Source organism: Athene cunicularia (genome assembly GCF_003259725.1).
Source record: "Athene cunicularia isolate RWA chromosome 7 unlocalized genomic scaffold, athCun1 chr7_part1, whole genome shotgun sequence".
NCBI lineage: Eukaryota > Metazoa > Chordata > Aves > Strigiformes > Strigidae > Athene > Athene cunicularia.
This window is the reverse complement of record NW_020799107.1, coordinates 25,410,907-25,424,075: the sequence shown is the minus strand read 5'-3', so window position 1 is coordinate 25,424,075 and position 13,169 is coordinate 25,410,907. Positions and strand designations below refer to the sequence as shown.

The 13,169-nt window shown below is 41.8% G+C and overlaps 1 protein-coding gene across 10 annotated transcripts in view; it reads right to left on the bottom strand.

Moving 5' to 3' along the window:
• Window positions 1–13,169, bottom strand: part of SLC15A2 (solute carrier family 15 member 2) — a 79,449-nt gene that overhangs the window by 45,859 nt on the left and 20,421 nt on the right. For all 10 annotated transcript variants that reach the window (XM_026852823.1, XM_026852828.1, XM_026852822.1 and 7 more), the window contains 6 exons: window positions 12,683–12,775; window positions 11,483–11,582; window positions 6,291–6,381; window positions 4,044–4,121; window positions 1,448–1,530; window positions 127–213 (listed from right to left, as the gene is read on the bottom strand). In XM_026852823.1, coding sequence (XP_026708624.1) covers window positions 127–213; window positions 1,448–1,530; window positions 4,044–4,121; window positions 6,291–6,381; window positions 11,483–11,582; window positions 12,683–12,775 — 532 coding nt within the window. The remainder of the gene's footprint in view (window positions 1–126; window positions 214–1,447; window positions 1,531–4,043; window positions 4,122–6,290; window positions 6,382–11,482; window positions 11,583–12,682; window positions 12,776–13,169) is intronic.

Sequence of the window (13,169 nt, the reverse complement as noted above, 5' to 3'; positions counted from 1 at the left end):
ACAGGACAAACGAGAACCCTGTGCATGTGAGGAGTGGTGTGGCCAGGCCAGTATTACTGTCTCCCCTGTCTGTCTGCCCGTCTGCCCCCTTCCCCTTCCAAACCTGCCAGGTAGACCATCACTTACCGAGTATTTTTCTGATGCCCAGTCCAGCCAGTGATCTCGCTTTGGAATCTGAGGGGACCGGTTTTTCAGCCGGTTTTTAATAGCAAACTAGGGAGAAAAATAGGTGAGTAACTCCCTAGTGGCATATCTGTCCTTGTCACATTCTCAACTCAAGGCTGCCCTCCTCATCCCCAAATGTGAGCCACACCAGAAAATTGTGGGGGTTTTGCCAGACGCTTCCAAAATCTTGTATTGGATGCTTTATGACCAATTCTCGGCAGGGAAGTTTCTGTGACATTGGTTGATTAAAGTTATGATGTGGGAATGAACTACTTCACAGGCTTGTCTTTTAGAGACAAATCTGACATAAGCCCTCAAAGACTGTTTCATGATTGATTTCAAACCTGCTACATGTTAAAGCTTTAAACATAATTTCTTCAGTTCGCTCCCAAAAAACCACCTGTCTGACCACTGTGCTGGGGATGAAATGCGTAGCTATCCAGTGTTAAAACCAAAACTCTCATTCCCTTCTTGTTCTGCAGAACTTTCTTTTCATATTCCTGGTGCAGCCCATGCCTCATTCACTCCTAGACCAGCTTTCAAGTTGGTTTCTCACTGGAGGAGAAATCAGTAACACCTGATTTCTAACTCATTTGTTTAGGCTGTGTGCTCCAGTCACTGAACACACTGAACAGTCACCCTGGCAAAAAGAGGGACAGACCTCACTTTGAAATCTTATCTTTAAGATCTGGACTGGTTTCCCAAGGTAAATCTGTTACTAGGACTGAGCTAGATAAAAAGAAAGCATCTGCTGTTAGCAAGAGCTTCCTGAAAAAGAAACATCATTATCCACCTAATAATAAGAGAGTATTTTTTCACATACTATATTCAGCTCACACACTATAAAAAATAATTGATAAGACTATATATAATGCAACTTCAGCAGGTGTCTCTTTCATTTACATGAACATGCTGAATGTGCATAATATGAATGTGTACTATTACTGTCTGCTGAACTGATAAACTTCAGTAAAATAAATCAGCTGGAAAAAAAAGAGTCATATATCTGATACTGTGTGAGTTTCTGTATTTTCCTTTCAGTGCAGTCTCCATCAGCATTTGCCACTAGTGACATCAACTGAACAGTTCATGAAGCTAAGAAAAAACTGAAATATTGAAAGAATAAACTAGAACCTAAATGTCTTATTTCTTAGAGCTCATCAGCAAGATATCCAGGAGCAGCATACAGAACTCCAAATGTCACCTCCTCTTTCCCTTTGCACTTTTCTGACCTGCAATCTCAGAGTCATGTATGAATAAAGAGAGAATGGCATACACTTACACCAATGCATTTGCACACTTCCAGCAAAACATTCCCTTGTGGTGGCGTTTTTCTGTACAGTCCACTTCCAGCAATGAACACAACTGAAAAATATTATAATCCAAATGGGAATTCACATGACTGAGGCTCAATCCTGCACTGGCTTCTAGGAAGGACACCCCACCCCTGCATTCAGCAGAAATCCTCTGCCCTTGGGACTTACAGGATGGCACTTTTAACAAAATAAAGGCCTCCTTTAATGCCTTCAGATGGAAGAAAATGCAACACCTTGCATGAGGCAGTGTTATCCCTAGGAAGTCACCAACATTTTATAATCTGCTCTGCAACAGGCACCTCCACATCTGATTCATGCTAGAAATGAAAGCTTTGAAAATTCCCTCCATCTATGCTTTTTGTAGGCTAAACATAAAATATAATCTGCACTGAATTGCTACACCTGATATTGGAAATCAGACCTGACTCATTGCAACCATGTAAGGATTAATCCAGATCCAACACAGGTTCTGTGTACTTGCATCTCACACACATTTGAATGGAAACTGCCATGAAGGTCACTGTATCACATACTGGTGTTAACAGAAATTACCTCAATTTATGGTTTCCATAAAGGGATATACAACTTAAGATATTGTTTTGTCTTCATTTCTCCCTCAAAGCACAAAGAATATTGGACTGAGGCTTCAAAATCCTGTCAGAGACGGAGCTATATGATTAAATATCATTTGTCCTGCTCTTTGAGAGCCTCTGAGCACACCGCAATTCCAAAGATGTTAGTAGGGAGAAGCACAATAGAAGCTGTGCGTGAAATCCTTGTAACAAACTACCTTCAACTTTTTTAACTAACCCAATTGTCTCCACAGCCAGTGGAGAAAAGCAAGCACTGCAGGGAACTTGCCATTTCTCTTTTCTGACTATGAAGACCCTTCACATCCAGTTTTAACTTGCAGAACTGTCTGAGAGACCTCTGAAGTCAGTTTGGTTGAGTTGCACTGAAAGACACCTGTCCAAAGACACTGAGAGTGGGTAGTTGCACTCCCTAATTTTTAGCAGCTCCTTGTTGGTGCCTCTAAAAGGTGACTTTAGGTTTGCTGAAATATCTTCTGGCAATGCCATTGACTCCTTTGGGAACTGAAGTTCTTCTTACTCTATGAGATTTCCATTCTGCCTCTAAATCAACCCTTGTTTTCCATCATCATGGGGAGCAGGCCAGTCAGGGTTGAAATGGTATTTTCTCCAGTTCTGCATGGTGCTCATATAGTCAACTATATCAATTCCAAGAGCATTTTAGCATGTTACAAAAGTACACATTGCTGCTTTGCCAGGAATCTGGCAGCTGGACACTAGCTAAAAACACATTTCGATTGATGCCTTCACTGAAACTGCAAAATTTACACATCCATTTTCCCCTGGGCAACTACTACTCTGCTAGAAACATTCATCACACAATGGTGCACAGAGGAGCATGTGCTGCCTTAAACTGATAGGAACAGGCCACAGGGGAAAAAGAGAAGCTTCTCGGGCCCGTGACCATGCAATTTTTTGAAAATAATTGCTGTAACATTAGCTGTGGCCTGATGACATCTCTCCAGTGTCCTGATTCCTCTCTCTGATGGAAACTTGAGGGGAGAGAGCAATATTAACATTCTCTGGGGGACAAACCTTTCAAATCACAGATGCTGTGGTGAAATCACACAATTGCCTGGCCTCTCAATTAAGCTAACAAGCTGAATGAGAAGTCACCCCATGCTGTGTCAAAACCTCTCAAATGCAACATAATAAGGGGACTGCTCCCCTCAGCAGCCTGCAACTGTGAAACTAAGGCTAATGGGGTGTCCTCTGTATTGGCTACCAAGGAGTAACAGTAAGAATGTGGAAATTGCTGAGTGTTTTATAAGGGTTGAAGAAGAAATCTTGACAAGTACATTAATGGGGCTAAGATGCAAGCTTTAGGAAGCAGGGTGATTGCGGCTGTCTCCTGACACTTGGACAATAAGAGCTTTTTATTGCAACATAATAATAAGTTGTCACTGTAATTGTGGGAATTACTTCAGCCAGGCAAACTGAGACAGAGCTCAGAATAAAGTAATATCTTGTTCAGCTCCTTCCACGATTTCTGTGGAGCACAGATTCTGAAGCAAAAGTCTGAGCCATTAAAGATGTCCCCAAGCTGCAAAGAACCTGTGGAAAGGTTAGAAGTGGCATGCTAAGCTTCTCTTCTATGAGCTGGGGATCTCTGAAGACTGCTCAGATTGCAGGTCAAAGGCCAAGTCTGCTCATAGGCAAAGCTGTAAGCCATCAGGAGAATCATTCTGGTGTCTCCCTTTGCTTTACAGAGCAAGACAATTGTATTGTGAAACATCCACCAGACCACCCTCTCATCATCGTAAAGGATTGCAGTAAAACCATGGTCTGCCTATCTCTCAGTGAACTAGTGATTTTTCTTGCTGTTTGGAACTGTGGAATTGTTGGATGACTTTGAACCCTTGAGTTTCCCATTGCAGTATTCATCCAGAGCAAGTGAATTCGTGCATTTTCTCATCTATCCATGAACTCAAAAATGGTAACTCCTATTACAAGCATTACTGCTTCCACTCACCAAGTGCCAACACCATCAGTGCTGCTGGGACACCAAAAGCCAGGGCATAACAATCCTCTCCAAAACATTTCACATCCCCTGAAAAAGAAATCAGAAATAAAAGCACCTCATTACAGTCAGACTTATGTTACTGGGGCCTTTGATTTGCTTTCCCTAAAACAGTCACTTCCCCTGGCTTTAAATCTTCTTTGCTGGTGCTTGACACTGTGAATTGAATCTCCTTGAAACAGTTGTCCTCCCTTGCTGAAGACAATTTGGAAGCAGGGTTAGTGGCTGCCAGGAAGAGCAGCTGAAAATGGGATATTGATGAGAATATTAGAAGGAAGGGGGCAGACAAATATAGGTAGAAAGAAGTAGTAGGAACTGTAACTGGGAAAAAACCCACAACATTTAAAATAACCTGGTCATTCTGTATTTGCCTAGATCTAAATAACCAATACTGTGTTTCCGCCTTATTTGTGCCAGCTACATGAGCTATTGAGTCAAAAGCCTGAATCTGATTTCATAGCACCCTATAGTGGACAAAGTGGAAGCCAATACCCCTACTATATAAGTGGGAGTACAGGATTAGTCTTAAAATTCCAGTTCCTTTTCTCGCCACCTTCCCAATCTCACTAGAGGAAGCCTGCTCCAAATGTCAAGTCTTGCAGTAACCCACCAGGAAGCCAGGTTTGTTACAGCATGGTTTTGAGCGACCTGAGCTATGGCTCACTGAAACCCTGTGCCTCTTGGACCAGGGCAATTCTAGCACCATGTGACTTTAGAGGTCCAGTTGGAAGGAGCAAGCCGGCAGTGGGGTCTATGTTTGTATGCCAGTGGCTACAAATTACCGCAATCTTACATGGAGTAATAACAAAATGGCTAAAATAAGCTAAGCTGGTTAACAGGAAACCAACCCATGAAGCCTTCAGTTGTTCCTGTTTGTTGTCCCTAGGCAGTCATGGTCAGCTGCACAGCTGTGTGCATGCATAGCATTTATTTACTTATTTTCAGCAAATTAGCTGAAATACAGCAAAACTGGCAGTGAGACATTATGGGCACACTGAATTTTTAACATGCAAAATGAGTTGGACTTTTCCACCTAAAAGTATATATTCCACATTTCTGCCAAATGTCTATGAACTGTATTCCTTGCTCTTCCAAGAAAAGCTTTCACAATTAGCAAAAATGATATTCTTTCCCCATACTCTCCACCTCATTTCCATGTTGCAACTACTTTATTGCTAGGCTATATTGGCACAGGTTTTGATGTTCAAAGGGGACTGGATTTTCATCTGTCCACTAACTACATTGAGCAAAAGCCCCTTTCCCAACAGAATGCTGACCTGGGGACACCAGTGAGAGAAAGAGCAAGAAATATAGCATTTGTCTTTGCCCGTACACATGGTGTAAATATGAGACAAGCACAATTGCCCACAGCCTTGTGAAATGAACGGCCTGTTAACATAACCACTCTGAACAAAGAAAGCTTCCTAGAGGCCATGGGATGGAATGAAAAAAATTGCTACTAAAAGCAAAGTCTACCTTGTCCCTGTCCCCATCCCAATCGCCTATGGCCTGCTGCTCTGCTTCTGTGTCTGTATTTAGAGCATGCCAATCCTCTTGGCTTCTAGGCACTGTGATACAATGAAGTGCAGCAAGACTCGGGGACTAAAAGGGGTTGTGTGAGCTGGCTAGAATGTAAAGTAGGTCTTAAATGGGACATAGGCCTGTGCTTTGTCTTCAAGGTTAGTTGCTCAGGGCCACAGTCGTGCAAGCAGACCCATGCAGACAAGCCTGGGTGCCAGGACAGAGCCCTCCAGAAGTCAGCCCTCCAGCACCCTGTGGAAGGGAGAAGGTAGGACTTCAAAACCAGCCCTGCTAAATTTTTTGGCCTTGACACTTGCTCAGGACATCAGAGATCAATTCCCATCTGCAGGTTACTGACAGGCAAGATGAGGGAATAATCCTTTGCTGGCAATGGGAAGAATTAGATAACTATATAGGTCCTTCCACCTTCCATATTTTAATTCTACATTTCAGACTGCCTTTGAAATACAACTGGGAATACAGTTTCTGTGACTTGTCTGCTAGTACTATAAGTCTGTTACGCTGCTACAGCCGGATTAACAAGGCGTAAATGCAATACACTGGCCACTCCACAGATAATATAATTTCTGCCATTCAGTTGTCATAAGAGCCTAACTATGCACAGCAGAGTAGTCCGAGGGCAGCTAATTTATTGTCTTATTCTAAATCAACACTGACCTCTTAATACAGGAGTTACAAACGTGGAGATCAAACTTCCAGCATTAATGGATAAATAGAAGATGGAAAAAAACTTGTTTCTCTCCGAGGTCTAAAACAAGAGAAGACAATATCAATGTCACGGCTAATGCACATCACTGGGCTTGCAAAGTGAACACTATCAATTCTCTCGTTAAGAAGGCTGGGTAAATATTGACATGTAATGCATAAAATGTTAAGCAAACAAGCTTGCATTCAGGTGATGGTAAATGCTCACACAAATCAACTCACGTTACTTGAGGAGTGCTTTGGGGCTTTTTGGCATTTCAGAGGAAAAGCCACTGCTTTGAGAGTGTTGTGAGATTGGAAGGAGGAGAGCATTTACTGATTCAGAACAAGTAGCATGATTCAGATCCTCTGTCACCTAATTCAATCCAATTTGGCACAGTTTGACAAGCTCATCATTTCTTCCCATGTCTGAGCTCTTTTTTTTTTTTTTTTTCTCCCCTCCTCTCCTGTGTAGAAATAGAAAAAGAAACCTGTGTATTTTGAGGAGCTGGTAATGACAGCATAGATGAGAGAGTGCTAGCAAATGAGAGGTATCCATCAAACAAGAGATTACCAAACTGAGGCCAGTCAACCTCAAACTAAGAGGGTAAATTAAATCTAGGGGAGCAAATTCAAGAACATGATGTAGGGATGAACTCTAAGAAAGACTTCAGAATTTAACTGATGTTGTAACATATTATAGTTCATATAGTCAAAGGATTCCTGTTGATCTTCTTTCTTCCTGCATAATTCATAATTTGGAAGGAATCAAGAACTTGATGGAGTTTGGTTCTTTTTGCAAGAGTAGCATGTAAGGGCACGCAACAAAGAGCAGTCTGTTTTTGCTTTGGGGGAGACATACATGCACAGTCTCATGCAGACATACAGTGGTAAACCTCCTCCCTGTGCCTGGGTGGACCAGCAGAGTGGAGAAAGAAGAGCAGGCTACCTGACCTACCCCATGCTCATCTGCATTGCCAGCTATGGGACACCTGAGTCAGTGAAACCAGCATTTAAGGACAGTCCAAGCAGCCAAAATACTCCATACATATCTAGGCTTCGCTCCCATCTGTCACCAGGTCCTGTAAAGGTAGTGGGCAAATTGTTTGGGACATGGCTTAATGCCTGGCAGAGAGCTCCTTAGAGCACCTTCAGCCACATCTCTATGACCTGAGCATCATTTGAACGCAAAGCCTTAACTTAGCTGACTGTGAGGAAGTTCCTCAGGGGCCTGGTTCTATCCTCTCTCCTAACACGTCCTGCTTCCTTCTGCTCCCTGAGACAATATTCATAAGGCTAGAAAACAGGAGAAAAGGTGAAGAATTGCCAGCAGCTAAAAGAGGACAGCTCTTAAGGATTGAACCCTGGGATCCAAAAATGTAACAAAACTTTCCATAACTGATGGCACAGTCAACAGGAAATACTGCTGCTTCATACAGCAAGAAGCCTCTTATCACAGGGGTTTACTGCAAGGAAGGTGGGCAGGTGGGAGGGCATGGGAGGACTTTTCTTTATGTCCCCTTGTGAAGTGGGTGCTGGGAAGGTGAGAGTGAGAACCCCATTGCTTCCCACTGCCACCCACCAAGGAGTCTGGGGGTCCTCTCACTCAGATTAAGGGCTTTTTTTGCCTTGACCCAGCACAGTTATGAAGACCCCATCAACATGAGCTTGGGCTCCATCGTAATTTTTTATTTCCGAGCGTCCCAGGCAATCTAATCCATACATTACTTGTAAATGATTTATCCTGGATTAAAGGATTAATAAATCTTATAATAATTATCTCTATGGAATGTTCCCATGGTTAATAGCAAATAGCACTGGGTCTTACTATCTCTTATACTCCATTTCTGTCCTTACCAGTGGCTTTGATTACCTGGAACTTTCTAATGTTAAGCTAGTAAAAGTATATATTTTCTTCCTCATTTTACCTTTGTGACTAGTTATTTGTCATCATAAGGAAATCTAGAAAAATGAGAAGACTCAGCATTCTCTCCTGCTCCCAGAGTAGCCCGGCCATGGCTTGACAGAGGTGGTGCAGTAAGGTCCTCACAGTCCTGCCCCCTTCTAGTCAAATTCTCATGTCATTTCTCTAACCCTTCATATCTGAGCAACTCAGAATTTCTGACAGCTGAGAAAAACTCAAGCATGCAGCTCTTGACATGATAAAGTCTAGAGCAACAGTTAGCAAAAAGAATGTTCTAGTAAGAGAAGAGGATAGTGATGCACAAAGAATTTGGGGCATCTTATTTCACACATTTACAGATTTCAGTGATGGAAAAAAAATGGTCAAAGAAAAGCAGAAGTGAGTACAAATATAATGACCCAGCAGCTTGCAAATTACACTGATTGAGAAAAAGAATTCCGTCCCTATTTTCTTAATATTTGGAGCAGACGTACATTAACAACATGATTTGGATTAGCTAATTTGAGAAAAGTTAGCATACACAACAATCCTGATCTCCTTGGCAACCAGAAAATAAAGAAACAAAGAGAAAGCTATTTAATACCTTAAACACCATATCACACTGTTTGAAAGCAGCTTTGGTCCCTAATTAATATGCACAACAGCCTTCGCATTCATATAACATGTCTTAAATATAATTTTCTTCAGGCCTTTTTAGCTTGGACTCCTAATCCCGTAGACAAAGATGCTTGGAAATCTCCTGTAGATAAATTTACTTTCCTTACTGACCTGCTGATCAGTCTCCATCATTGTTTGTAGTTGTACTGTTCTCAAAGTGACAGATCCAAGACTATTACAGTCATAAAGTACTTAAAAGAAAACCAGACTGATGGTGTGCATTTACCTCAAAACATAAATTTGTCTCTATGTGGAAATAACAGCGGCAGTTTACTTATTCATTTTATGTACAGAACTACCACATCCCTAGTTTTCAGATGGAACCACTAAACCTGTGCACTTAAGAGGTCAGCTGAAGTTTACTGGTGTCCTGAAAACTAAAGGGGAATCAAATGCTTCATTTCATTGGGAATTTTCAAAAGTCATTTCATCCTACCTGGAGTGGAAGACGAAAAATGTCTTCTCAAACACCTCTCTGGAGGGGAGAATTATTCTGGTTGGCCGCAAACCTTTCATTCCTTACAAAACCAAAACTTCTAATTCAAATTTTGAAGACTTAAATTTCCTATCACATAGCATAAAACATTTTTCTTCTGAAAGGCCAAGTCATTTCAAAATAGTAAAATACAAAACTTCCTCTTCTGAAAAGGATGAATAGAGCAGAACACATTGTCCTTATCAGAAGGCTTTTTATAGTTTTCTTTCTCTAAATTAGTTTTTCTTGAAGGCAACACACAGGTGAATGTTTGAGCCTTAGTATTTGATAAATTTGTTGGAGAGGTGTAGCCTGAATGCTGGAGAATGGGTACAGACCCACACAACCACAGAGAGTTCAGGTTTCTCTCTGTAACTTAGTTGTGGTTGTAAATTTAGGATAATAATATGTATGTGCCTGACTGGGGTGCTGAGATTCATTAGCTGAAGTCTATAAAACACTCTGAAGATAAGTGGTACATATTATCATACTGTAATTAGGTGGTAATTGAAAGATGCTGGATAAACATTATTAATCATTAATATTCATAGAAGTAGAACTTCTGAAAACGCTGCTGTAACACCTGTCAGAATCCTTTTGGGAGAACTATTGGCACTGCAGGCTGGGATGCCCACATGCAGCGTATTCCCAGAGCGTGTGTGCTGTACTGCCAGACTGCTTTTGGTCAGAGCTGTGCCAACGGGGGAGGCTGGTGGCACCAGATGATTGCTGCTCCCTCCTCTGCAGCATCCTCTAAAGCATCAGGTCCAACTGACAGCACAGGATGGACGTGCTTGCAGGAGGATCTTCTTTGAACAAGTGACCATGAAACATCCTGTGCTTTGTTACTTCTAACTAACCATAATTTTCATCACTTCAGTATCACACAGTTCACGTGCAAAAAGCACAAGTCTTCCCAAAATTTTAAAATAAACATTCTAGCCTATATTATTAATTCATTAAATGCTGACTATGTGCTGGAGCATGGCAAAAACCAGAAAACTGCCCTTCCATCCCTTGTCCAACTCTACCAGTGCCTTTCCTGACAGACCATTAGTCTAATGTCCCTCTTCAATGCCTCTACTGATGGGAGTTTCCATCTCCCAAAGGTCCTAATGTTTTCCAGTACTTCTCTAGATCTATTTCTGGAAAATTTCTCCTACTGTCAGTCCTAAATAATCCTCCTTGTATTGAAGCCTACTCATCACAGACCCCAATCCTTATTCCCCTTCCTGTAGCAGTGGCCTTCTACGTATTTGAGGACAGAATTTGATGTGATTTGACATGATTTGAATGCTGTCATTGAGAAAACTGAAATGTTTATTTGTGTGTTAGGTCAACATAAATATAAGTGTTTAATTTCAGGTCAATTTGAAAATTATGCATTTTGCCTAAGGATTAGTACTTCCTAACCTGCTTTGCTTCTTTAAGCACTGTCTTACCCCTGGGTTGAGCCACTGTGCTGCATAATGGGAGTTTGAAAACAGCATTGGAGAGGGGCTAAGCACTCATGATAGAGAATGAGGACATGAAACAACTGGACTACAATTCACAGGATGCAGAGCACAAACAGCTGAAAAGAAATATTTTCATAACTTTTCAAAAGTTTCCATTCTGGAATATCTAGAAAACACATTCTGGGTAGATATGGTACCAGTGACTGGAATTTCCCACAGTTCTTTCTGAACAACATCTAAGACACAGACTATGACTTGATTTGAGGGAAAATTCACAAGGAAGGCTGGTGATACAATTTTTTATTTACTGCATTCCATTGCAGTGCATTATAATCGCCCCTGTTAAACTGGTTCAGAAATGGCCACAGTTCCATGATACAGGATATTCCAACTAGTCTGACATCCAATTAACACTGCCGTGATGTAGTGCAATTATGACCTAGCCTTCCTGATATCAGACCTGTTTCTGCTGTCATTTTCCGTCCTGAAGCATCCAGATTCTCTACAGTTTTATGCAAACCATCCTACCTCACATCTTATTACACCTTTTCCTAGCAAACTGGTCCTTATTCTAGTACAACAGGATTTAATCACAAACATCCTCATAAAGTAAGCAGATACTTCAGATTTTAGGAAAGAAAAGAAATCTTACATGTTCCTCTTCAAACTGGTCCCCACCAAATGCAGAGACACAGGGCTTGATACCTCCCGTTCCAAGGGCGATCAAAAACAGACCAACCATAGACAGGATCCTTCATACAAGAACAAAAATATCACCATTGCAGAACCTTTCCAGTGCTTATGAGAGCATTTTAGTGTCACCCAACCACGATTCCTCTGGTATCATTGTCTTTTGCACATGTGTAGTGATGATGAGTCAGATAAGTGTGAAAAACAAATTAATTATCCTCATTTCTGCATTCAGTACCAGTCAATTAACCAAACTGCTTTTGTCAGTTTCTTGCTGTTCTGAGGCCCAATGGACATACTAGAGATCAAAGATCCGTGGGATTATTTTTCACTCATAGGAGAACAAAAGACTGCAGAGATCAATTGAGAAAAAGAAAAGAAAAAAAAAGAGGAAAGAATAAAAGCTTTTTCCTGTAGCCTTCGAGCCTGAGTAAGTGCAGACAAACTGCATGAATTTGTTTGAATTAGGCTCACTCTTGGGTGCTTTCTAACCTCCAGTGCTCCTCAAAATACCATTGTTGGCCCAACAGATTACGTCTGTAGGGAACAGGAGTGTCAGGACTGGCCAGGTCTGGGACAAAAGGAAACTGTTCTGTAAATGAGATATGCTTCTGCCTGCACGTGCATCTTTTTGAAGTTGTGATCACCTAGGCAAAAATAGTTTGGTGGTTTCAGAGATGTGAACCGACAAGCCTATTGGTTCAGAATCTAGAGGACAAGAAGCTTTGTACCCTATGGAAGAGACAGACTTGCTCTGTCACATCAGAAAATGTATCTTTGGTTTTGTGTTCCCATGCACACAGGCGAGCCTTGCTGAGCTGGACAAGTATGCTCATGAGGAAATGAGGGAGGAATGAACCTGGTGCAGGCATTTGGATGGAGGAGACCAAACTCCAGTAGCATGGTATAGCAGAGAGGGGTGATCAGAGGTCCCTATCTCAAAGGGCTTAGTGTCTCTGTGGTAGTTTCCAACTCCTTCTGTGCATTCACTCTAGATCCATCCTTCTGTTCTTACTCAAATATCCCAAACCTTCCCTGATAAAAGCAACCCATGCACAGCCCCCAGACTGCTGGCCTGATGGAGGTGAAACAAATTACAGCCCTGGGAAAACCAACTACCATCACAACCTACTACAGTGCTCTGGCTTCAACAGCTACTTACACATGAACTGCCTGGTTGCCTAGGGATGGAATTGCACCGACTGACTTTATCAGATGGCCAACCACATACACAATGGAGAGGTAGATGATCGTCCTGTGAGGAAAGCAAACAGCAGTGAGTGAAGGTGCTGGGTGATGTACGATCTGAAAACAGAGTCTGCCTGTGCTTCCTGATATGGCAGGTCTACTTGACAGACACACAAGGAACTGGTTTGTTCATATCACTGGTATAGTGGGCAGCTATAACTCTCTTGTGTCAATAGCAAGTGCACTGGAAGAAAGACATAGGCAAATGGGTTCAGACTGAGGAAGGAGAGCCCCTGCTTTCTTTGCAGAGGATGTTGAGCAGAATAAACTAAAAATGTTCCAGTCTTGTCATGCACGGAAGACTGCAAATAGGAAAGTACTGTTCAGGTCCAACTTGGTTCCCAGATTACTAATAACTGGCATTTTATAGCATGTACTTAAGTGAATCCCTTGACTGGAAG